General features: G+C 40.6%; 4 protein-coding genes across 4 annotated transcripts; 1 reads left to right on the top strand and 3 right to left on the bottom strand.

Moving 5' to 3' along the window:
* Positions 1 to 599: 599 nt before the first annotated feature.
* mvk (mevalonate kinase) lies at positions 600 to 7,461 on the bottom strand. Its single transcript, XM_063897829.1, has 10 exons — positions 7,114 to 7,461; positions 6,496 to 6,643; positions 6,096 to 6,240; positions 4,595 to 4,750; positions 3,643 to 3,746; positions 3,470 to 3,515; positions 3,204 to 3,294; positions 2,731 to 2,850; positions 2,449 to 2,602; positions 600 to 1,487 (listed from the first exon to the last, which is right to left on the bottom strand). The coding sequence occupies exons 1-10, from the start codon at positions 7,189 to 7,191 to the stop codon at positions 1,336 to 1,338; spliced, it is 1,194 nt and encodes a 397-aa protein (XP_063753899.1). The 5' UTR covers positions 7,192 to 7,461; the 3' UTR covers positions 600 to 1,335.
* A 143-nt stretch (positions 7,462 to 7,604) lies between these two features.
* On the top strand, positions 7,605 to 9,452 carry mmab (metabolism of cobalamin associated B). Its single transcript, XM_063897828.1, has 9 exons — positions 7,605 to 7,798; positions 8,062 to 8,120; positions 8,222 to 8,315; positions 8,400 to 8,457; positions 8,559 to 8,631; positions 8,718 to 8,815; positions 8,908 to 8,972; positions 9,068 to 9,127; positions 9,210 to 9,452. Exons 1-9 carry the CDS (start codon positions 7,695 to 7,697, stop codon positions 9,292 to 9,294), a joined length of 696 nt encoding a protein of 231 aa, XP_063753898.1. The 5' UTR covers positions 7,605 to 7,694; the 3' UTR covers positions 9,295 to 9,452.
* On the bottom strand, positions 8,076 to 13,338 carry aldh3b4 (aldehyde dehydrogenase 3 family, member B4). Its single transcript, XM_063897825.1, has 10 exons — positions 13,136 to 13,338; positions 11,987 to 12,182; positions 11,769 to 11,879; positions 11,401 to 11,521; positions 11,232 to 11,317; positions 10,878 to 10,959; positions 10,406 to 10,795; positions 10,157 to 10,323; positions 9,964 to 10,063; positions 8,076 to 9,880 (listed from the first exon to the last, which is right to left on the bottom strand). Exons 1-10 carry the CDS (start codon positions 13,186 to 13,188, stop codon positions 9,681 to 9,683), a joined length of 1,506 nt encoding a protein of 501 aa, XP_063753895.1. The 5' UTR covers positions 13,189 to 13,338; the 3' UTR covers positions 8,076 to 9,680.
* A 297-nt stretch (positions 13,339 to 13,635) lies between these two features.
* On the bottom strand, positions 13,636 to 22,829 carry ube3b (ubiquitin protein ligase E3B). The gene is given in 29 exon segments (XM_063897823.1): positions 13,636 to 15,837; positions 15,934 to 16,026; positions 16,119 to 16,230; positions 16,443 to 16,625; positions 16,739 to 16,797; positions 16,884 to 16,949; positions 17,036 to 17,173; positions 17,270 to 17,380; positions 17,478 to 17,654; positions 17,749 to 17,868; positions 17,948 to 18,047; positions 18,150 to 18,264; positions 18,354 to 18,472; positions 18,566 to 18,737; positions 18,835 to 19,002; positions 19,098 to 19,264; positions 19,412 to 19,589; positions 19,717 to 19,737; positions 19,740 to 19,836; positions 19,941 to 20,046; positions 20,466 to 20,548; positions 20,693 to 20,778; positions 20,881 to 20,977; positions 21,067 to 21,171; positions 21,265 to 21,324; positions 21,476 to 21,593; positions 22,118 to 22,286; positions 22,439 to 22,573; positions 22,761 to 22,829. Coding segments are annotated over 27 exon segments (3,204 nt in total). The 5' UTR covers positions 22,279 to 22,286; positions 22,439 to 22,573; positions 22,761 to 22,829; the 3' UTR covers positions 13,636 to 15,645.
* Positions 22,830 to 22,994: the final 165 nt, after the last annotated feature.

Here is a 22,994-nt window from a genome sequence, read left to right as displayed (position 1 = left end):
GTGCGGCGCACTGACGGGGGGCTGCCCTGACATAAAGATGACACAATTCAGGAGGACAGAGGGGGCGCCAGGCGGAAAAGGAGGGAGGGTAACAAATGTTGTGTATTCACGTACAGTGCCAGAATCGTACTACTCAATCTTCCTGACATTTAAAAAATAGAAAATGAAATGGATATTCAAACTCAACTGAATCCCTCCATGACCTTTCCTTCAAATCAGGGATATTCTGAACAGATCCTTCGTCTGTCTGCGGCATTTGCAGAATATTTCTTAATGCTTAGGAGGCTGAGCAATTAAGTGAGGGGACATTTGGGAAAGCTTGTGTGTGTGTGTGGTGTGTAGTGTGTGTCAGCACTAATGTGTGACTCACAGAAGGACGCTGGTTGTTGTTGATTCACATTATAGTGGTGCTAATCCAGAGGCTCCAGAGAGGCCACACACTCCTGCTGTTCCCCTCTCCCCATCCTCTATTAGCTAAATAAAACAGCTAGCTGGTTTCTAACTGCCAACACGAGCAGCATATGGCATGCATTATTTTGAAATGTTTAAAAAATACCAATCTCTTTTTTCAGATTCAAAATGAATAAATCACAAAAAACGAGTTTTCAATCATTTATGTTCAAAATAAAGCATAATGAAAAATCTGTTTGAGAGTTGATTTAAGGCAGCATGCATCTGTCTTAATAATAATGTATGACTGCAAAAGTTATTGTTATTATTTCCTGGTCTTACCATCATTGTTTAAGATACAGAAAAATATCAAAGCACTTTCATGAACCTCTTGTGAAGACAAATCTGAATAATAATCACTGAATTTTGTTAAATAATCCCCCAACAAATGTATTAAACTTTTCCCTCCATCATCATTTCTGTAAACTACATTCATTCTAGCTGTTATCCAACAACAGTGAACATCATCTAATCCATTAAAGTATGTTGGCCCTTCTTTGTTAAACATTTGGATTGAAATATAAATGAATCCTAACAGCGCTTCACTTAGACATTAATCAATTCATCAGATCCCCTTACCATAACAACCGGCTCATGAAAAAGCATCTGTGCAACTCTGATGCCATCTTGTGGACAAAGCGCTCAATACATCGTACTGTTGAGTCATTTTCACACAGTTTAAAAATCATTAATTGGTTAAAGACACGTAAGCCTTTGCTGTTGGTTTCCAAACAATTCGTTTTCAGCAAGAAAATGTAGGGCGCTCTTTCCGTCTCCGCTCAGTGTGAAATGGTCCTTGGTCCATTGGGCTCAGTTCATTAGTTGAGCATACCTCTTTAGGTAAACACGGTAAAAGACAAACTGTCCTCTTGTGAAGCCCCAGTCTCAGTAACGGTTCAAAATCTCCAGAACTTCCTCCTTAACAGAGAGAGGAGAGTGCTGCTGGACACCCGGCCCGCCAATACTCGTCTCCCAGCAGTCAAAGCCGCAGTCTTTCAAGTCCTGCACTGTAGTCTGGACAACAGAGGAGTCCGTTTCTACAAAACAAACAAGTCAGAATAAAGTCAAAAAAGTCAGAGTGGGCTATGGTTAAAACAATAAAAGATGGTTTACAAGCTAAAGTGACAGATTGTGTTGTTGTAATGTACATCAATAAACTGGATACAGTGGTGCTTTCAGGGATGAACGTACAAAGTCTCTGCCACTAAAAGCAAAGATGTAGAATATAATACGTACTCTCCTGCCGAGTGTTTGACGGGCTTAACTTAGAGCCTCAGATGCAAGAGCAGCTATAACATAACGATAAAATAACTTAGTGCCCGTTTCCTGAGAGCTTTAATACAAACACTCTCTGAGAACATCAGAGACAGAAACCAGGCGATCCCTTGAAAATTCACACAGATTGAAATGCTTGCTAAGAAAACAAATAATGAGCATTTGGAAAACTATTTAGAGGAGTTTAAACCGGTGAACATTTATTCTGCTACAGGCTGCAGGCATAAACAAAGACTGAACTCACAGGTTCTTTGTTTGTTTTTGACAAAGAGAGGATGATACAATGTTTCCTTATAGCTTATTCCACAGTAGTACCCGCAGGACAAAGAACCCTCTAGTGAAGCCTTCTCACTCAGTTTGTTGGTTCAGAGAGGAGGAGTGAGCGTTTCAGGAACATTTGTCGTCGGCAGCCGTCTAACAGTCTGGCATCTCAAACTATCTTTAGCAAACTCAATTAATTAGAGGACAAATGTATTCGACGATGTAGAAAATAGGGGGACTTCAGTATTAAGAGTAACTGAGATGTTTTTCCACTTCTTTTTAAAAAGGTATCAATCCTTTTAGATTACCTTGTTCTGCTTTGGACCAAAACATGTGTTTAGCTCCCTGTTCATATAACTTCTTGAGTAAATGGATTGCATTTTTTATCATGTTTTTCTATTCTTTGCGACCACTTAAAGTGCACTCTGTTGTGACACACACAGTGAAGCATCACTACAGTACCTGGTCTCAGAAGGGTGATACCGCAGCCTCCTCCACCCGCGCCGGTTAGCTTGCTGTGGAGCCCTTTGGTCAATGTGACCTGGCACAGTGTGTCCAGGGAGGAGTGTCCCACGCCCATCACATTCAGATGGTGCTGGTTAATGTCAATGAGCTCCTATAGAGGACAGGACACAGCTGTTGTTAAAACCTGTCGCTATCAGCAGAGGATTACTGGGATTACTGGTTTCTGTTACATATCAATGACTTGCAGGACGCTTTACACAATTGATTCATATTTTGTACCTCTAGAATATTATAGTGCTCTCCGGTGATGGGTTCGCTGGTCATCTCTGAGAGGACTTTCTCACAAGTGCAGGAAATGGCATCAACCGAGTCAAGCACTGGGATCATGATGGAGGGAAACTACAGAGGAGGAAACAAAATCAACATCCACAACAACAAGGGTCTATGTCCACAAGATCAAAATTGGTTTTAAAACAACAGAATGGGAAAAGGCAGCGTTGATTGTGGTTGTGTAATCACAACACTGCCACAACACCAAGCGGGCCGATCTATGTCGGAGGCAGAAATCTGCACACCTGCTGGTGTCACCAAGGCAACAGCACACAGGGGCGCTGGCTAAGAGTTTAATTTCAATATTTTATGAAGGCACTCAACGCCAGGCTCTGGAGTATCTGCTATGCAAAAGCACCGCCTATTATATTAATTACAGTGTCGGCAAGTAACACGCGGGGGAGGAAGAAACCATTTAGTACCTTGTTAATCTTGTCCTTCACCCTGGCAACAAGTACCTTGGTGCTACGTGGTACTTTGGTGTTAGTGAGCAGGATTCTTAATAACGGCACCCTGAAAGTAAAGCAGACAGATCGCAAAGGTCAAACACGCATTTTATTCTGGTGCCTTTACCCAGACAATTTTTGTTTCCTCTGAGGGGGAAAAAAGGCACACTATGCTTCTTATTAACTCACGCTTTTTTAATATGAAATAATCAAATTAAAAAAGTGCTAATCAGTGTCATTACCTGCTCAGTGGGATTATCTTCCCGGCCAAGAATCTCAGCATGCCACCTTCATTCAGGGAAATCAAATTCATTAAAAAGATAATCATCAAATGATAATAACCAGTGGTGGTTCCATTAAAGACAAAGGGAGGTATAGCACCATATGTACTATGCCACACAATTTAATGCCTCACCCCAGGTTCCAACTGCGTTGTCTACTCCTGAAGGATTACCGTGGATGATCATCTCCCCCTGGAAAGCCCAGCTGTTGATCCGCTCCAGGTCGTCCTGACACCACCTGTAATTAGTTGTAAATTAAAGGGAAAGCTTTGTATACTAACAGACTCTCCAAGACCAAATCTTTACCTACCTCTTTATCTCAGAGCCATAAACTGGTAGGTACGGCTGTTCAATGGATGATTTATACAGATTCTGTTAGCGATGAATGTATCTAAAATGTTATGATTTTAGATGGTACTAAATAGTATAAACACCTTACAACAATGGACATAAAATACAATAAAGTGTACTTACTACAGCTCTCGCCTGTTTCACACATTCATACAGATCTTAGTTAAAAGGGCTTTCATGTGGGCAGTTCCAAGTGAATGAAACCAGGTCCGAAAAACTTAATTCAAGTGACTAATATGTGTAGTTTAAAAAGAAAATGGGCAGTTAAGAGATAGAAATGAGAAGGTGTAGTGTTTTAATATAAATGGAATATAACAAACACTTTATTTGATTCTCAGATTTTTTGCAATTTGGCTATAAAACCCGCACAAGCTATTAAATTAAATTAAGGGAAGTTTAAACAGATAACATGTATACATGTTGCAGGATATATAAAAAAAATAGATCACTTTTAATATAAAGACCTACTTCATTATTGTATTTATTTCACTGCAGGACAGTGTTTGGGATTGCAATACACTAAACAGGCATTCATGCTATAGTGTTTACTCCAAACCAGGTGACAGTTTTTTTTTAAAAGAAATATAATGTTGTCATTCAAGGTATTTTATTCTCCGTCAAATTTAAACCACTACTTAGCTTTTATAGAGCGTATTCATCAGGCCCAAAATGTTGCCTACACTCACTGCATGCACAGTGCATAATAGAGACATTCCTTTAATGTAACGTTATTACCTTGCAGTGGGATCCAAATCTTTGAGGGGAGCGGGGATGGCACCACTTGTACAGAGCAGAGCTGCAGCCAAACAAACAGAGTAGGCAGCGCTCGACCCCAGGCCCGCTCCGGTCGGCAGCTCCGACCACACCGACACCGTCAGGCTGGGCAGCTCACTGAGGAAATAAACATGAGTAATGAGCCTCTGTTTGTAAGATGGTGACAGCTACACTGCCTAACTCGAAGCGACAGAACCCTGGAATACAAACATATAGGTCATTTCACATTGACTGCATCTACTTTTTATATAAAGACTATTGGTTTTCTATAGTAAATAGCATTTCTGTAAAGTGTAATTTGATCTTTGTGGCTCTTAGCTAACTACATGCAATAACTAAATCAAGAAAAATGCTGAAAGAAATATCTCATCTCTGTTTGTATGTAAATACTCAAATTCTGTATCTAAGATTAGGAAAAATAAAGTATCATATATCACAGTTAACATAACTAGAAGGAGTATTAATGTTATCTTAACCTCACTCTACTGTATGCACCAGAGTCTTGCTTGACAATGCTGTCAGTGACTGTCAGGGTAGCTGCTTTTGGGCAGTGATGAGAATACTCTCAACTAATTGTCCGGCTCCTCTCTCAAAGAAAGACCATCCCGACTTGTTAAAGGCTGCAGTATGGCTCGGTGCCAGACTCTCATTAGTGGCCATCCTGTCAGAACCCATCACCTCTGTCAGACACTGCAGCACGGTGTCAATACCGATTAAACCTCTCCACAACCTGCAGCTCTAATGTTCCTGAACATATTCTGTCCTTGCAGCTGCTAGAGATGCCAAAACTAACATCCAGCCTGTCCGTCTGTCTCTCTTTACTATCTTCATTTCAAAGTTGAGGGACGTTTTTAAGAGGCACTGGAAATCGCAATCTCCATGAATACATGGACATCAATGGTGAGTACATTTACGCAGTTTAAGTATTTCCAAAAGGGCTGGAATGACTTTTTCATATGACACATACTTATACCTTCTAATAGTTTTGTTTACATTTACAGCATATAGTTTTCACAAGAGCTGAACAATTTGGTATCATTCGAGCAAAAACCTTATGCAAGCATGGGCTGCTGGCTCAAATTTTGGTCTGGCAGACTGTACATTTCACACAAGGTTGAGATGTTTAGCAGTTATTTGATTACAAACTGTGTGCAGCATCTATGGCTGCTTCACCTTCAGGCTATGAGTGTTAAAGTTGCAGTTTTATTCATCTGTTTTACAGCTGTAATGACATTTTTACTTGTGCCACCTTTAAACTAAAATATCAAAAATTGATAAAGAAATAATAAAATATTGAAGTGTTCTTCAATACTGCATTATTTTCATTGTGTAGCTTATGGAGCAATTTAAAGTACAATTCACACAAACAGGGTATGCTTTAGGGTGTGGCTACCTTGTGGTTGACATGTTACAATGCATAACATATAACAAACTGAACAAATGCTGAGAAGAACTACCTCACCTTGATCCAAACAGGGAGAGGTAGATGTAGAGGAAGGATAGGGTGGCCATGTTGCAGGTATCCAAGTTTCCATTGGTGACACCGATAAATTCACGCAGTCTCCTCACAAGTTCAGCATCCAGAAGTTTCCCATCCTCCCGCTTACCTGTCCACATGAGTTATAAGACAGAGCAATCATTAAAATCACTAGTGTAACATCACAACATTTGAAGTTGTGGCATCTACTCTTATAATTAGAAGTGTTGGAGTTAAAAGTTTATTAATAAAAACATGACTAATTTTAGACATTTTGAAAGGTCTGAAATCCCACCAAACTGTCCCTGAATGTAATGGACTAAGTGATGCAATAGTAAAAACTACACTGTTTGTAAATGGTCCAAAGTGTTTCACCATCCCTTACCGCAGGAGCCAGGAATAAGCTGTTTCAATTCAGAAAGGTCATAGCAGAGGAATGTGTCAATATTTGGGAGGTTGATGCAAACATTGCCAGTCGTGGTGCCTTTTAATCGTAAATATGTCCTCAGGTTCAAACTCACAGCAAGAGCCACCTGTATTAGAGCAGAGAACACAGGGTAAATACATGAGACCATTTAGTGCACATTATTTTAAGCAATGTTCCAGGAAATACCAAAGTTTGATGTCTGTTGGAGGATTTTTGTTGTCTTTCATTCAATTATTGGTTGCTATATTTTACAGTATAGTATTAAAAACAACTTGCAGGGATGTAGTTAAGGTTAGATAACGATGAGATAAGATGAGTTTTAGTCCCAGCAGCATGTTAAAAGAAGGCATTGCATATCATTTGATAAAATAAAGAGTAGAACATAAACAAACAAATAAAAGTAGTGACAGCCTCTGCAGGATAGCAAAATCGCGAGACTGAATTCATTGCCTAGACTGCCCAAACACAGAAGGTGTTGGTTCGGAGAAGGGCATCATTGTTACGACTAAATTAGCTTAACCAAATGTACTCAAAAACCTCGTACACTCATTCTCATCTCTGTCAGCAGTACTTTACCTTTCCGTGCACAACCGCATGCTCTCCGTGGAGGATCGCCTTCCCTGGAGCAGACACGAATAAGTCCTTGATTGTCATTTCTGTAACACTTTGCAGAGAGTAGAACTGTGTCCAGAACTCGGCAGCTTTAAGCCCAATTTGTCACTGACAGTGTTATTATTAGCTAGCTCAGTCACCTCGCTAATGTTAATCTTCTGAAGCAACAGCACGCAGTTGACAACTCTGTCCCTCATGAAGACTCGACTAATATAGAGAGTTTAAGAAAGCTGTCTTTAGTCTAAGTACAGGACGGTGCTTTGAGCAGAGACTCTCTTCACAGCAGCGTGGACAAACCATGTCAAAAGCACAGCCGATTCAGAGAGGGAGGGAAGAACATAGGTTCGGCTCCCAGTATCCAATCAGCGCCGCAGCTTGTCACACATATATTATGTCGTCCAATCAGCGTCCCGCGCTGTCAAACCACACGGTGAGTTGACCAATCATGCGATAAAAACGAAACGCCCATAAACTACGGACACCACAGAGGGACAAAATGCCTTTCCCACTACCGTTCACCTTTAGCAGTTAGCTTCTTGATTAAAATGGCATCGTTTATTATAAAACCTGCTCACGTCCGTTGTGCTGTAAGGACATGCAGGCTCATAAGCGAGCATCGGACAAGAAACACATTGTGTTTAAGCAGAAGGTAGTACATTCCTGTTCTTTGTCAAAGTTGTCGTGCAAATAATGAATGTACTCATGTTGTGTAACATTGAGTCAGGCACTGCATAGAGTCAGGCACTACATATAGCTAGGCACTACACAGTGATACTAACCAAATACATGGAATTTAACAATGAGACTAAAACAAAAACATACGTTATTAAACTAACGGAGTGCATGCTTTAATTGCTGTGTTAATTTGTTCACTAATCAAAAATATTTTCATATTTTCTTCTCTCCCTACAGTTATGCCACTGAAGAAGACTCCAGGGTACCCAAAATATACACCAAAACTGGAGACAAAGGTGATTAACTAGGAATCAAAACACGTGACACCACTCTGATAATAAGTAGATTTAAAAATCTAATCCATTCTTTATTGTACTCTTTGTGTGCCTCCTAAAAGGTTTCTCAAGCACATTTACAGGAGAAAGGCGGCCAAAGGAAGATCATATTTTCGAAGCCTTGGGAAATACAGATGAGCTGTCATCAGCTATAGGGTAGTTTCTACTATCCAGTCACATTTCACTCTTTCTATGATCTGCCTCACTGACTTACCATGTTATCTTCATTTTACATTACAGCTTGGCTCGGGAATTTTGCCTTGACAAAGGTCACACCTTCACATATCAGCTGGACAAGGTTTGATTAGCATATTGCATTTAATAACTTTTTTCATTGCAGACATTGTTTTAACAACTGTATATAATATTTTCTGAGAGTTGTACTTAATTCTATTGCAGATACAGTGCATTTTACAAGACGTGGGCTCCAATATCGCCACTCCTCAATCATCTGCAAGAGAAAGTCACATAAGTATGCAATCGCTGGCTTTTGTAATGCTGTAAAATGTGTCGTGCTGTAAAGATTTCATCTATTGATTTATGTTCTGTTTTTGTAAGGTCGAACAAAATTTACTGCTCAGCCAATTTCAGAACTGGAAACCTGGATAGATACATTTACTGAAGAACTGCCACCACTGACCAACTTCATTTTACCTGTAAGCCCATTTTGAGCCTCTGTAAGACACTGAGTTCTGTAGAGAGTAAAAGTTTTCCTGTTGCACTGATACCTGAGCTTTTTGTGTCACAGTCTGGAGGGAAGGGCAGCGCAGCATTGCACCTGGCTCGGACAGTGTGTCGGAGAGCTGAACGCAGGTTGGTTGTAGCATGTTCCTTGTCCTGTATGTTACCCCTATATCTTGCTTTTCCGGCACAGTACGGTTCTCACAGACCTTTGTTTCTTGTTATAGTGTTGCTCCAATTGTGCGATCAGGCGAGGCGGATCCAGATGTAGCCAAGTTTTTGAACAGGTCAGTCCAGTGCTTTAAACTGAATATGAGAAAATTATGTCACTATTACACATCTAATAGATATCCCAACATTTTCCCTCAGATTGAGCGACTACCTGTTCACTGCGGCCAGATATGCAGCCATGAAAGAAGGCAATGTGGAGACTGTCTACAAAAGACCTGAATAACCAGATTCTGACATGAGGAATAGACAAAGATCTATTTTGTTATTGGGGATGGTTGGTGAATAATGTCCAAAATCTTTTTGTTATCTTGATGCAACTTTCTTCCTATCACAATGTGGGAACATAAGCAGTAATAAACTTCACAGTGGCTTCACCTTTCAGACATTTCTTTTAATTTTGTTGGTGTACAATTACTAAAGCAGGTTTTAAAACTATTTTTAGCCAGAGATTGAACAACCACTATATGTTTTGCTCTTTCTCCGCAAGATGTAGCTTTACCCGAGCAAATTCTGTTCTCAGCCAACTACTTTTGCATGTCGGAACAGTTCAGGACTTAAGGAGTGAGTGGCTTTCTTCTATCATGGCTCTGCTATCACCCTCCCACACAGTTACATGATCTGGCACCATCCCTGGCTCTTCTGGGAAAGGGTACTGGCCCATGTCATGAGAGACAGATTGCGATCCTCATAGGGAGGATAACGCAGATAGGTTACACACTCAAACCGTGTGCTTCTCAGCAGGCAGGATTTTCTGTGAGAGAAGGTATCAAAGCTGTAGCGGCCGTGGTAGGAACCCATTCCACTGGCCCCTGTCGAAAAAAAGTTTCAGAGTTGATAAAACAGAAAATATTATTCCATGTTTGGCATTATTTATACTCTGTCAATTACTGACCAACTCCACCGAAAGGCAGAGCCACCATCAGACTCTGAAGGACGCTGTCATTTGAGCAAAAGCTTCCACTAGAGGTCTCACTCATTAGTCTTGAGATGACCTGCATTGTCAGAAAGGCCAACTTTTGATTAGAATACTCACATCACAATATTACAGTCAGTACAGAGTGTCTTAACTTCAATCTGACATGTACCTGGCTGTTGCTGGAATACGCATACACACAGAGGGGTTTCTCTTGCTTATTAATTAAGGCAATTGCTTCATCTACATTGTTCACAGTCAGAACAGGAAGAACTGGGCCAAAAATGTCCTGATGCATGATGGGATCTGATTCCGCTACTTCTGTCAAAATTGTTGGGGCTTCAGACAGAAACAAAAGAAGTTAACCACATTAAAAAAAAAAATGCTTTGTTTTGGAGAATTCCACACAGAGCATACTTACCAATATATTTTTCTGCTTCTATCACCTGCCCACCGACAGCCACCTTGCCAGATCTCCACAGTATGTCCCTCGTACGGTTGAATATATCGAGATTGACCATGCGGCCGTAACTGCGTGACTCTCTTGGATCAGACCCGTAGAATTGCATGAGGCAACTTTTCAGGGCTTGCACCAGTCGTGCTGTGACTTTTGTGTGGCACAGGATGTAGAAAGGAGCCACCAAGCTCTGCCCAGCATTGTGAAAACGTGCCCAGGCGATGCGCTGTGCTGTGGTGGCAATGTCACAGTCTTGGTCTACATAACAGGGGTTCTTGCCGCCCAAAACGAGGGTGACAGGCGTAAGTGTGCGAGCTGCAGCCTGAGCAATTCTGGTTCCTTCCGACCTGTTTCCTAAGGGATTCACCGGCATAGATATTTAATGCAAAAATTCATCAAATAAGCACTCATACAGGATTTCATACTGATGTTTTACCTGAAAAGAAGACATGGTCAAATTTCAGTTCCACTACTTCAGGCAAGTCATTTGTGCCTGCAAGAATCACATGGAAGCATTCCTTGAGAAAAAAAGAGGTTTAGGATTATTACGCTTTTTATTTTACGTCCTCACTTTGAAGCAATTGTAGGTAAAACTGCAGATTCAGTGCAATGAGTGAATGAATTCTGTCACAAAGATCAAAAGTTGTCCTCCAGGTGCATTCACACTTCAATATGCTCAAACAAGTTAAAGAAAAACTTATTTAATCAAAGAGCATACAAGCGTTTACTCAAATATTTTAGAAGCAGAAGGTAAAAGGTCTGTTGCCCTGCCTTCTAAGCCATTACTCACATTGTCCAAGTAGGAGGGGATAAGACGATGAAGAAGTTCTGCAGTGTGAGCGGTGCACTCGGAGGGGCTGATGATTGCACAGTTTCCTAACCAAAATCATTAAATACCATCAGTAGGCTTGTGTGTAAAATAATGCTACATTTAAACTGAGTGTCTTGGGTCTCTATACCTGCTGCGATGGCCCCTACCAGTGGCACCAGACACGTTTCCACAGGGCTGCACCAGGTCCCCACGATAAACACAACCCCAAGCGGCTCACTGACCATCAGACACTTGTCCAACGTGGTGGACTATACCAATCAGAGGAGCTCAAAATGATGTTACAAGTGAAACAGAACTCTTGTGAAAAAGCCCACTTAATTCTTACAAAAATGTCAAGGCAGCTTAAGTTTTAATCTGCTTTGGTAGCCACAGAAAGCCAAAACAGTGATTTCTTTGTAGAAGTGAGACAAAATGTTTTCTTCAAAAGGTTGTTGAAATTATTCATAATCCCAATAGTTGAAGGATGTATTGGAAAAAAGAGGGGGATATTCTCACCAGGTTTCTTTCCACATGCTGCGGCAGCATCCACTTCTTAAGGTTGTTGATGGCATACAGGGCCTCATTCTTGACGAGAATAAGTTCAGACACAACTGCCTCAAACCTTGGCTGGTTAAAAAGTAAAGTAATCACTAATCAGACAATTACGTCAATTCGCATCTTCATAGTGTTATCTTTTAAGAAAGCACAATTGAGTTGACTTATTCACCCCTTACCTTATGAAGGTCTTTTCCAAGAGCGTCCACGAAGTCACACTCGTGTTCCTCCAGCATCCGCACCACGGCCTCCAGCTGTGCCACTCTATAGCTTTCTTTGAGGCTGCGTCCAGCTTGGAAGGTGACTCTCGCCCTTTTCAAGAGATCCACACATTCCAGAGGGTATGCCTTCAAACAGGGCTCCCCCAGCCTGGTCCTGAAACAGCAGCCAAGCAACTAGTTTTTAACACCACAGGGCAATAAAACACATCTTCAATCCACTAATACCGTACCTTCTGCATGTTAGCCGGCCATTCCTTTGACAAGAATTGCACACCCTTGTTTTTCCACTCATGTTTATTCCAAGCAAGAGTTCTCTACTGCTGGAAGTTTGTTGTGAATGGAGTTAGTGTGCAGTTAAGCTAATGCACATGTTATGTAAAGCCCCAGTGGTAGGGAGAAATAGCGGAAATCCTAACAAGTCCAATCTGGTACCACAGTGTACGGTTATAACACACCCAAGCCCTTTCTCTAAACTACAGGGATTTACTTGGGGACTATGAATAATTATAATTTTAATGACACAAAACCAATGTTATTAACCAGGCCAACTTGCAATCACTGGTGAAAAGCTGATTAAAGCAGTATAATTAATAACCTTTTTTGATTGCTGATGTGTTTTTTAGGTGCAAATTGATTTTACATTTCAGGGTTAGGTTTTGATAGAGGGCCTCTTCTATTTTATTTATATCTTTTGCTGTTGTTTATTGAACGGTCTTGTCTTTACTAGCTTGCATGTCATATGACCAAGTGACTACTAATCAGTAGGACACATCTGTTTGCTTGGACAAGAATAAGAATTTAAATAATTGAATATCTTTTCTAATATTAGAATTTCATAATAATTTGTTTTTTTGCATAAATTTCACTTGAATGGGAAGTTATAATAACATTGTTTTTTCTGTCATTCAAACAGTAATTGTCCCTTAATAAAGTCATGTGTTTAAGAACTAGGATGGAAAGTGAGTTAAGCATCCTGTGATTGCAGACCTTCTAAGAAACAGAGTAAGAAGACATGAGTTAGTGTCTGCTAATACCCAACTTAAAACTAACTTCACCGCGTTCAATCAGGTGATGCACAACGTCACTTCAATGGCTCCTGTACGTTACCTTCGCAGCGCTTTGAACCATCTGTGGGGAGAGGGGCTCGGGGGACGGCTCATGCCTTCCGTGCAGGTTCAGGTGGAGCTTAGTGGAAATACTTCTATCAGCCCGAGTATGAGTCAGAAAACAAGAACATTATGTGTTTTGAGAAACTTCTCGACCCCGAGCTCTTCTGTCAATCACCACCGGCATGTCAACAGCACGCTTCAGTCTCGTGCGCAGGTTGTCCCGACTCAGCAGGTGTTTCCAATAAACGAATTAAGGAAATGCAAACATTGTCAGCCAGTGCTACGATGGGGAAAAGATACTCATTCTATTGTAAGGATTTTAAAGCGAATGATTTATATAATAGCAGTGTACAATATTTAACATTACAGGGAAAGAAAGTATAAAACAAATGGACATTTTACATCGGAGTCTCCGTTTTTAAACACACTCAATACTGTAGTTGAGCCAGTCTTAAAAACACTTTAAGAAGAGAGGAAAACTTTCACAGGAAGGGTGGGGACATTTCCAGGTTACTTTTATTATTTTAGTAGTAAAAGAGCAGATAGTCAAAGGTCAGCATCAGCAGTCCACTGGTACATTTAAAGTATAACCTACTCTTGACATCATTTTAAAACAGATGAGCGACCTCATCACGAGACAGACAAGCTTGTGAGGTATCTTTCATCTCTCCTGCACACGCTCAAGTTTAGCATGTTGTGTAAATCCATTCGCAGTGTTTCCACTTAACGCTAGAACAGATTAAAAGGAGAAAAGCTGGAGTAAGATCCTCCTGGCAGATGTCAGATCTACAATAGTAAATCTCATTAGACTGCAGGTAAGTTCAGTACAACCAGTGTTATATATAATTATTTGTATCACTTTTTTAAAATGTCCACACAAGTTATTGGGCATGGTATTACTAGTTAGAAACATGACCCTCATATTCTAAAACTTGTGTTACTCATTAACAAGTATCAATACTCTTTCAGGACACATAACACTTTTTGCATAATAAAGAACTTGGAAAAGATTAGATTTTTTTTTCTTTTGTCACACTTTCCTTGAAAGTTGCAGTTTATTTTCTGGTAAATGACTAATGATCTAATTGAACCCTGTGTAAAGTAATATTTAGGCTGATAAGGTCCCAGGTGTGCAACAATTCCAGGGAGCATCAAATCGAGCAGTCACATTTTGGTTATCAAACCGGTCCATGACATCATGTTGAGAGGTTTTTAAACCCCAGACTATTTTTCCACATGGCTCAAGAAGATCAGAGGACATCGCATTGAAACCCTCCTTGGTGGTGGTTGTTGTTGTTGTTGTTGTTGTTGTTGCAGTGGTTGGTTTTTTCGCTTTTTAGTTAGTAGTAGCAGAGAATAAGTCCAGGTATATAGCCCCCATTTTTTATGGCTTGTTTCCGATATATGTGGTAGTTGGTTAAAATAAGAGAGCAATGACGATGACGTTATATGAGGCACTCAGCGTTACTAAAAAGGTATAGTGAGATTTCTTCAGTTTTACTATTATTAAGTATGAAGACTTACATTTATTAACTGTACTCCTCATTTTGTAGGAGTAGAGGTCAAATACAGATGTGTGACAATAAACAGCGGTGTCTGCTTTACTAGGCAGATATAAATACTGCCCAAACATTTCCAGTTTCTTTTTTTACTCAAAAGTAAAAAGCTACAGCAAGGACATCTTTTCTAAATCTGACAACAGGAATCCAATCTTTTGTTTGTGTTTTTCAAGAAATTCTGCTGCTTCACCAGAACAGAGACTGATGTTAGATTTTCAGATGAGATCATAAAAAACAGAGGGCCAATGTCTCTCTCAGATGGCTGTGGCGTCTTTAAGTGGGGGGAAATGGAGTGAGGTCAAAATGATTTTCCTCGAAAATGGGGCATAATGTAATCAACACAGCTGTGAGCCATTCCTCCTTTGTTGAGGTCGAACACAAGACACTGATTTGTCTTCCTTTTTATAAAAGATGCATTATGTTCAGCAAAATATTTTAAGACTCATCCAATATCGGCTAAAAGTTGCTTGGATAATGGAGTCCAAGCTTGTAAGTATATTAACAATGCATTGCTAGGTTTCCCTCGAGTGAGTCCACCACGGGTATAATGGCTTGCATTGAGTCTGTATTGCTTTCCGGCCCGCCTAAAAAGGGAGTGTTAGATCCAAATGTGATTCTGTTAGGCCTGAGAAACAGAGATCCAGCCACTGTATATCTGTACTTCATCAAGTTAAATACACCAGATATTCAATTTTGGGAGTGGAAAAGGGGGATGCTAACAATTGGATTGTGTTGCAGGAACAGCATCCCTTTCGATGAGAGGGAGTGGGCTGATGTAGAGCAGAGCACATCCAGTTATCAATAGAGACAAAAGGAAAGGTATAGATTCTCCATGTGTATTTGATCCCCCTTTGACTGGACAGGCTCCAGTCCAGGTTTCCTGAGCCTCTTACTCAGCCCAGGCTGCTGAACACAGCTCTCCTGTGAAGATTGTCTTGATTCAAATGAGTTAGGAGAGCTCAAAGCCTGTGTTCATACTGATAGCGTAGCGCAGTTTGTCGCGCAAGATGCTCTTCTTGCTGTAGTTGGGCAACTTGAGCAGGTTGAAGCATGTTGATGAAGTGGGAAGTCGACCACCAGGCTCCTTCTTGCGTATTGTAAAAAAGCCCCTAAGAACACTGCCAAGGGTGTCTCCGGTGTCCTAGACACAGGAAATGCTCCGTTAGTACAAATGTCCCACATGGATGCGTAACATATTTCAAGCTGCATCAATTGTCTTCTTTTTTTTTACGCCTACCTGATCATCTGAAACTTCCACACAACGGATGGAGAAAGGTGGTTTGAGGTAGGCAAAACCGAGAAGTGGTGGCCTGGAGCAGCTGGTAACAAACTGTAAAAACATACACCAAAATGAATGACAAAATAGTAAACCACTGGTAAAATTAAAACAGCTATTGGTTGTGACAGTTAAATACACTTTACTTTAAGAAACATCGCCCTCTCTTCAGCAGTGAAGTCACTGGACAGGATGTCCCACAGCCAGATGATGACCCGGTGGCTGCTGTGAAAACCTCCATAGTAGACCGTGTGTTTCCTGAGAGAGAGAGAAGATAACAAGGATGAGCGTCTATGTGCACAGAAGAAGGCAAAACTTTACTGCACAGCTAACAAAGTGTTTGATTTGGGAGAAAATCCTTCTGGATTTGGGACACATTTACTGAGAACATATTAATAACATTGAGTATACTGTTGTAGGAGTAATGAAAGAAGTATAAGCTAAATAGAGATGTCTGAAATGTCAATTACTTGAGGTCATCAAGATCAATCTCGGCATTGTCTCCCGAGACCAGACGCTGAACCTCAGGTGTGGAAAACATGTGCAGCCACTCTGGGTTAATGATGCTGCGGAAACCCCGAATGAATGCTGCTGTTTGCTCCTTAATCTGCGTGTGCATCCGGAAGTGAGCCATGAGGTGAATGTAGCTGATTCTGCAAGAAGTGGTAGAGATAAGATCAGAGGTAGACACTGACTTCTAATGACTACACAACAATCAGAAAGATACCCCACTCTTTTTTTAATTTTGGATTATGCATTGACATACTTGTTTTCATTAGTCACTGTCATGGTTTTCCCCCCAGGTATCAATTCATGGCACACGAGCTGTAAGGGAAGATAAAAGTAGCTTTAACTGGTGAATTTCATGTATTAAAATCCACTGTATCATAACTTCCACATATCGTCCTTACCTGTCCCATAACATCCTCGTCATAAGATAGTGTCAGTCCAAGATCGCCTATATCTCCATCGTAGCGCTGAGAAACAAATCAAATGAAAGATGTGACGTGAAAAGGGGATCAACTGCAAAAAAACTAATTGTCCAAGTTTAATTCTAGCCGACCTTGATAGAAGTGAGGTTTTTGTAAAACTCAGAGTCCAGGGAGGGCAGCTCATCGATGGAGCTGTAGAAAGTGCTGTGGTGGTGACCCATGACCTGACTGAGGAAGAAGGAGGCAAAAGGGACGTCCACAACGATTCCCTGAGCGAACAGAAGTCACAGTCACACATTCAGCCAAGATGTTCAGAGAGAGAAGACCAACTGAGGATTTATTTCATTCAGAAGGCACAAATATACCTCATATATGGCTTTCCCGAGCATCTTCCCCACAAACTCAAACAGCTGCAGATGGTTTTCATGGATGTAGGATGTGGGCGAAGGATACAGCCTTTCGTTTCCACTCGTAGTCTACGGAAAAAATATCGATCATACAAAACAGTGAAAATCAATGCGAGCAGCAGAAGTGTGATGATAAAAAAAAAAGCTTTCTGTTTGACTGACTTACTTTGAACAGGTTGAGGGCAGGATTGAACACTTTCTTAATGATCTCCTCTAGAAACTCTTTGAACACACCATCCTGATCGATGCCAGCCTCGTCTACTCCCAGATCATTGACAAACTTCACACGAATGACGCCTTTTATGGAGTTTGCCGGTAATCTGCGGAGCTGGTCATATCCATCCTTAGGACAGGGAAATACTCAGTGTTATTCTGGAGAACGAACACATACTTTATTGCTCTCTTTCATACATCTATTAGATCTGTTGCCTCCATACCTCCAACATCCGTGAGCGACGAATGGTAATATGGGTGACATGTGGTGAAGCAGAACTTGTTTCCACCAATCCTAAACTTTCTTTTTCCTTGGTAACGATGTTCCTGAACAGCAGCACTCTCTACAATCAGAGGGAAAGTTATTATATATCTGAACATGATAATGACACTCTTCAAAGAAAGGATCCCTCTTTTACTCACGTTTTTATGAGGAATGACATGTGGGATGTACTGCAGTAAAAGCTGGGCTCTTTTCTTGCCTTTCTCGAGCTCTTGAAACAAGAGGCTTGGCTTGAGGTCCCTGAACGCAACACAGTAAGAACACGTTAGGGTGAGTTTCTAGATGTTATGAGAAGTCACAAACATAAAGCCTGATATTAAAAGTTATTCAGTGTTTATTTACTTGCGTAGCCAGTGGTCATCAGGGGTGAATTTTCGCCTGCAGTCCCGTTCATACAGCACCATCAACCAGCCATGGACACTGTGGAACAACTCCAGCTTCTCTCCCTTAGCATTTTCTGTTAAATACAAAGCTTTTCTTTAGAGATGATCTTTTCAGTAAGGAACCGTCATCTAATGTCAAGAATTCGTACGATTACACACTCACCTAAGATACCATCCCATACCATCTTGTACACAAATGTGTTCAGAAATGAGGAGATGGTGAGGAGTTCTTCGATCTTGAAAGATGTTTGTTCTTCATACACTTCAATGTCATCCAGAATTCTGCGACACATTAACAGGGTGTCATAAAATGATTTCGCTACATAGGGCCTTTTACAAATAGCAGCATTGCAACAACACAATGAGTAAAATTACGTGATCAGGTGCCGGGAGCAGTCACAGAAGAGCATGAGCATAGCCAGGAGCTGCTTGGACTCCTCAGTGTCGTTGTTCAGACACTCCATGAAGAGTTTGAGGCCTCCCTGAGGACCGAGCTCACAAATGAAGGCCCAAAGTTTGGGCAATAGTTCATCAAGATGTGTCAGACCTGCAGAGAATGCACAGTTACAGACTCAATGTTGAAGTCAACAGGATTGGGTTTTCAAGATACTGAGTTTGTATGGTGTCAGATTTGTGGTACTGACCGGTGAGTATCTGGAGTCGTATTTGCGTTAGTGTCGACAGAGCCGTCTGGTAAAGCACACAGATGCTGCACACCTTCTGAACTTCAGCTGAGTCCACTCGCTTTCCTCCCACTGGTTTCAGGATGTTTCGTACTGAAGCAGACTTCTGAAATGCTCGCTTGAAGAGGTCTGGAAGAACAAAGAAACAACACACAGACGTGCAAGAGCATTTGAGAACCTCTTCAAAATGTTTTTCAACTCAAACGATAGTGACTGTCACTCACTTTTAACTGGTAGATTGTTTTGCGATGTGCTAGGCTGCGGGGGTGGAGGAGTGGGCTCTTGACTCTCCAGCTTTTTAGCGAGGACGTCGCTGAAGAGGGTCCGAATAATAGAAACGCCCCACAGGTACTGAAGCTGTTTAGTCACCAGCGGCATTGACTCATTCAGACTACAGAGGAGGGGAAACAAGGAGGCAGGGGTCAAGTATGCAAATGTGGAAGTCCTATTTAATCAAAGTTAAAGTTGATCTGTTGTTTTCAGAAAGTACACAATAACAATAACTATACTTAAAGTAAATGTATAGTATTTAACTCACCCGTAATCTACGGTTTGGGAGAACCAGCCCAAGACAGGGTGCCAGTGGGTGAGATTGGACTTCTTTTGGGATACATATCTCTGACAGTAGGACAGCATGTCCGTCAGGTCCTTCACAAAATGGTTGGCCTCCTCTTCAAGGACTTTCTCATTAAAGAAGCCCAAGTGAATCAGGTTGCCTATCAAACATTAGAAGATGCAGTCAGCAAGGATACAAGTAGCAGTTCACAGGACACACAATGATTCTCTCCTCCATGCACAACTAGATAACATCAATGACACACAGATTTATCCAAAATACTATACCAAGTAGGCAAAGTGTGTGGCTCCCTCCAGACACACACAGATGTCCAAACACTGTTCCTCCCGGCTGAGAAACAGAATGAACTTCCGCAGCAGGTCATGTGTCTGCATGGACGCCATACACTGTTGAGACAGAGCAGATATTACAACCTGATCTTTAATATTTCATAGCATTATATACAATACTAATAAGCAATAACAGCATGTAATTAGGACAAGAGTTTTACCTCTGGAGTAAGCACACTGAGGTGAGACACGACAGCAGGTACTGACATGATGTGAAGGAGGAATGATCTTAGCAGGTTATCAGAGAAGTGAGCTGCAATGACCGGCCTGAAAATATTATGTTTGGTTAAAAGGACAGCCTGAAATATAAAAACAAGCACACAAATAAAACTGAAAGTAGCAGAATTTGATACAGCATGTCTACTTTTTCTCATGTATTGAATATCTTGTGTTTACATCGATGATGCTTGGTGCTTAAACATAGTCAAGGGTGATCAACAGAGTTTAACTGATGTTGAAAGTTCATTGTGATGCAGGAATATTATCTGCCCGGAGAATTCTTTTGTGCAGTTTACATTCCTTGTGGTGCATAATAAAAAAATAATGTACCAAGCCCACGGAAATGGACAACAATTGCATTTCTTTGCAACAGTGTTGAAGTATGATGGAAAAAAATGATCCTATTTCTTCTTAATTTTCTTTCGAAAAGCAGTTAGGAACTATTCATTTAGCAACGCGCAGCTCACCTTAATGACAAAGAGAAAATAGCTGTGAGGGTGCCTTTGGAGAGAGATGGTTTAGTTCGAGCCAAGCCGTTTGTCAACAAGATCTAAACAAGAAAAGTTAGGATGACAAACAATGTACATTTTTATTAAAATGACTGCTGGCACTAAAGAAGAACCTACATTCCAAACTGCTTAATTCTTCGAAAATTCGAGACTCTTTGAAAAAAGTAGTAGCTTTAATACTGAACCTGCAGTATTGAATAGAATCCCTTTTGATTGAGATGGCCCATGATATTTTCACAAATCCTCATCAAAGCGGGTCTGAGAGCTTCACCTAAAATAACAAGTGGGAAAGTATTGTGTTTTTTCTTTGATAAACACATCCTGCAATAACAACAGATATGTTTATGAACACACCAAGTGATTTGAGACTCACCCTTCCCTCTGACTATCCTCCAGGTTGAAGTGTCTGTGAAGGTCACCAGCATGCTGAGGTACAGCGTTATCATTTTGTTGTCCTGAAGTATGTCAGGCTGCAGGTGAGAAAATACACAGAGATATGTCATTTAAAGTCATTAAACGATTATCAATACTCATTTAACTGTGTAAAGTCGAGACCTACCTTTAATTTCTTCAGTAGTTGACAGCAGATCCACAGCACATCTTTTATCTGTTTGAGCCAGGGAATGGTGAGGTCTTTGGAGAGAGCCAAGGAAACATACCAGACCTGAGGGGCAAAGGTGAGAGAACAGTCACTGAGACAAAAATCACATAAAAAAGATTGTTAATATATGGATGGTATAAAGATATGTTCACTCACTTTGGGTTCATTTTCGACCTCCATGCTGGCAAGGATTGCACGACAGAGCTTCTCAAACCTCTGTGTAATGTAAATAATATCGGTTAGTTATGTATCATTCACAAAGTGAAGCCTTACCAGTTAATAAAATGAACAGCATTATGCAATTGTTTTCTCTTGTGTGCTAATGATTTTTTATCAGCGTTTTGGCTCAAACAGCATTTCAACTCACCACCTTATCCTCTGGCCGATATACAAATAGTAATTTCCGAGCGATTTTGAAAATTGAAAGTGCATTTTTTTTTGATGTCCCAGTTTCAGAAGCTTGGAAATAGTCATCAACGTCTTGCCTGATGAGACACAGAAAGGAAACATTGAGCTTGTGATTACAGATAAATTGATATTTTACGATTTAGTCATGTAGAGCTAGGCATTAATTCAAAATGATAAATTGCCCCTGCTTCAATTGCTTCATACAGTAATGAATTTCATATATTGAGCTATCATGGTACACATGGTACAGTGATATGGTATTTGACACGGAATTAATTGATAATAACAAGTGTTTAATAACTATAATTTCTCCGAAAACAATATTCTATACTAGGTATTTTTCGTTTTATTTAATGATAAAAAAGTATTACAACAAAATTAGGCTTTACAATGTGGTTACTTAATATAGTACTTATATCGTACTACATGCTATACTGTGGTACACATTCTTATTAAGATATAAAAATAAACTATATCGAAATAGTAAATTTTGGCCATATCCCACATCTATATATGTTCCTAGCATGCAAACACAATTCAAAGACCTTTAAATGACAGGGCAAATGTAATCTAATCTTGAATGAATAAGGTCGAAGTCTACCTTATTTGCTTCTGGAGTCTGCAGCGACAGAGAAATCTCCTGACCAGGGCTTGGATGTGGATTGCTGATTTCTCCTTGTCCTTATGTCCCTTCCTTTCCTCCCTGGCCTGCCTGGCTTTGTCCAGGAACTCAGACTTGGAGCTTTGAGTTAAACTAAACATTGTGAACCCTGGAGAAGAAGAATGTACACTGCTCATCCGTAAAGTTGCATTGATTATATTTTAACAGCGGCATTAGAGCAGATTTAAGCGCTTCATTATCATCGTGATAATACAGCAGCCTTACAAATGCACATCCTCATATTGTTTTGGTTGAACTTACCCTGCGATGCTCCTCAATTGAAGATTTTGTCCGGCCTTTAGGCTCCCCGGTCGCTATACCTCCTCAGTCATTTGGTTATCTCTGGTATCCGAGCGCAGGAAAACCAAGAAAAAGATGAAGACTAACTTCCCATCTCTGGAGCAAAGGGAAACACGGGAAAGATGGAGCTGGGACAGTTAGCACACAGGGCTAGTTCGCTTATAGCCGACCTGTTACTGTCTCACGGAGCACCTTTTCACAATCATTCAGTATTATCTGTCATCGTTGCAGGGTTAGAGTTGATCCTGTATCAATGACAGCCTGAAAAACACAGGGGACATACCGTTTCGAAATGTAAACAATGAGAGGAGATCTGTACGTTGACTGCAGCCATTAATCCCTTGTGTCGCACTGAAATGAGTCCGGGTAGTTTTTGTCTATGTGTATGAATAGTTATATAAAAAGTATTTTAATCAATCACTAAAATAATTCAGGTATAACAAACCTTGTTTGTTCTTTCTTTAAGGACAGCAGCAATGTGAAAATAATAATAACAACAACTAAAACAGCAATGAAA

This window comes from Eleginops maclovinus, chromosome 12 (assembly GCF_036324505.1).
Source record: "Eleginops maclovinus isolate JMC-PN-2008 ecotype Puerto Natales chromosome 12, JC_Emac_rtc_rv5, whole genome shotgun sequence".
Taxonomy (NCBI): domain Eukaryota; kingdom Metazoa; phylum Chordata; class Actinopteri; order Perciformes; family Eleginopidae; genus Eleginops; species Eleginops maclovinus.
The sequence above is the reverse complement of the archived record's forward strand: the minus strand, read 5'-3'. Positions and strand labels throughout refer to the sequence as shown.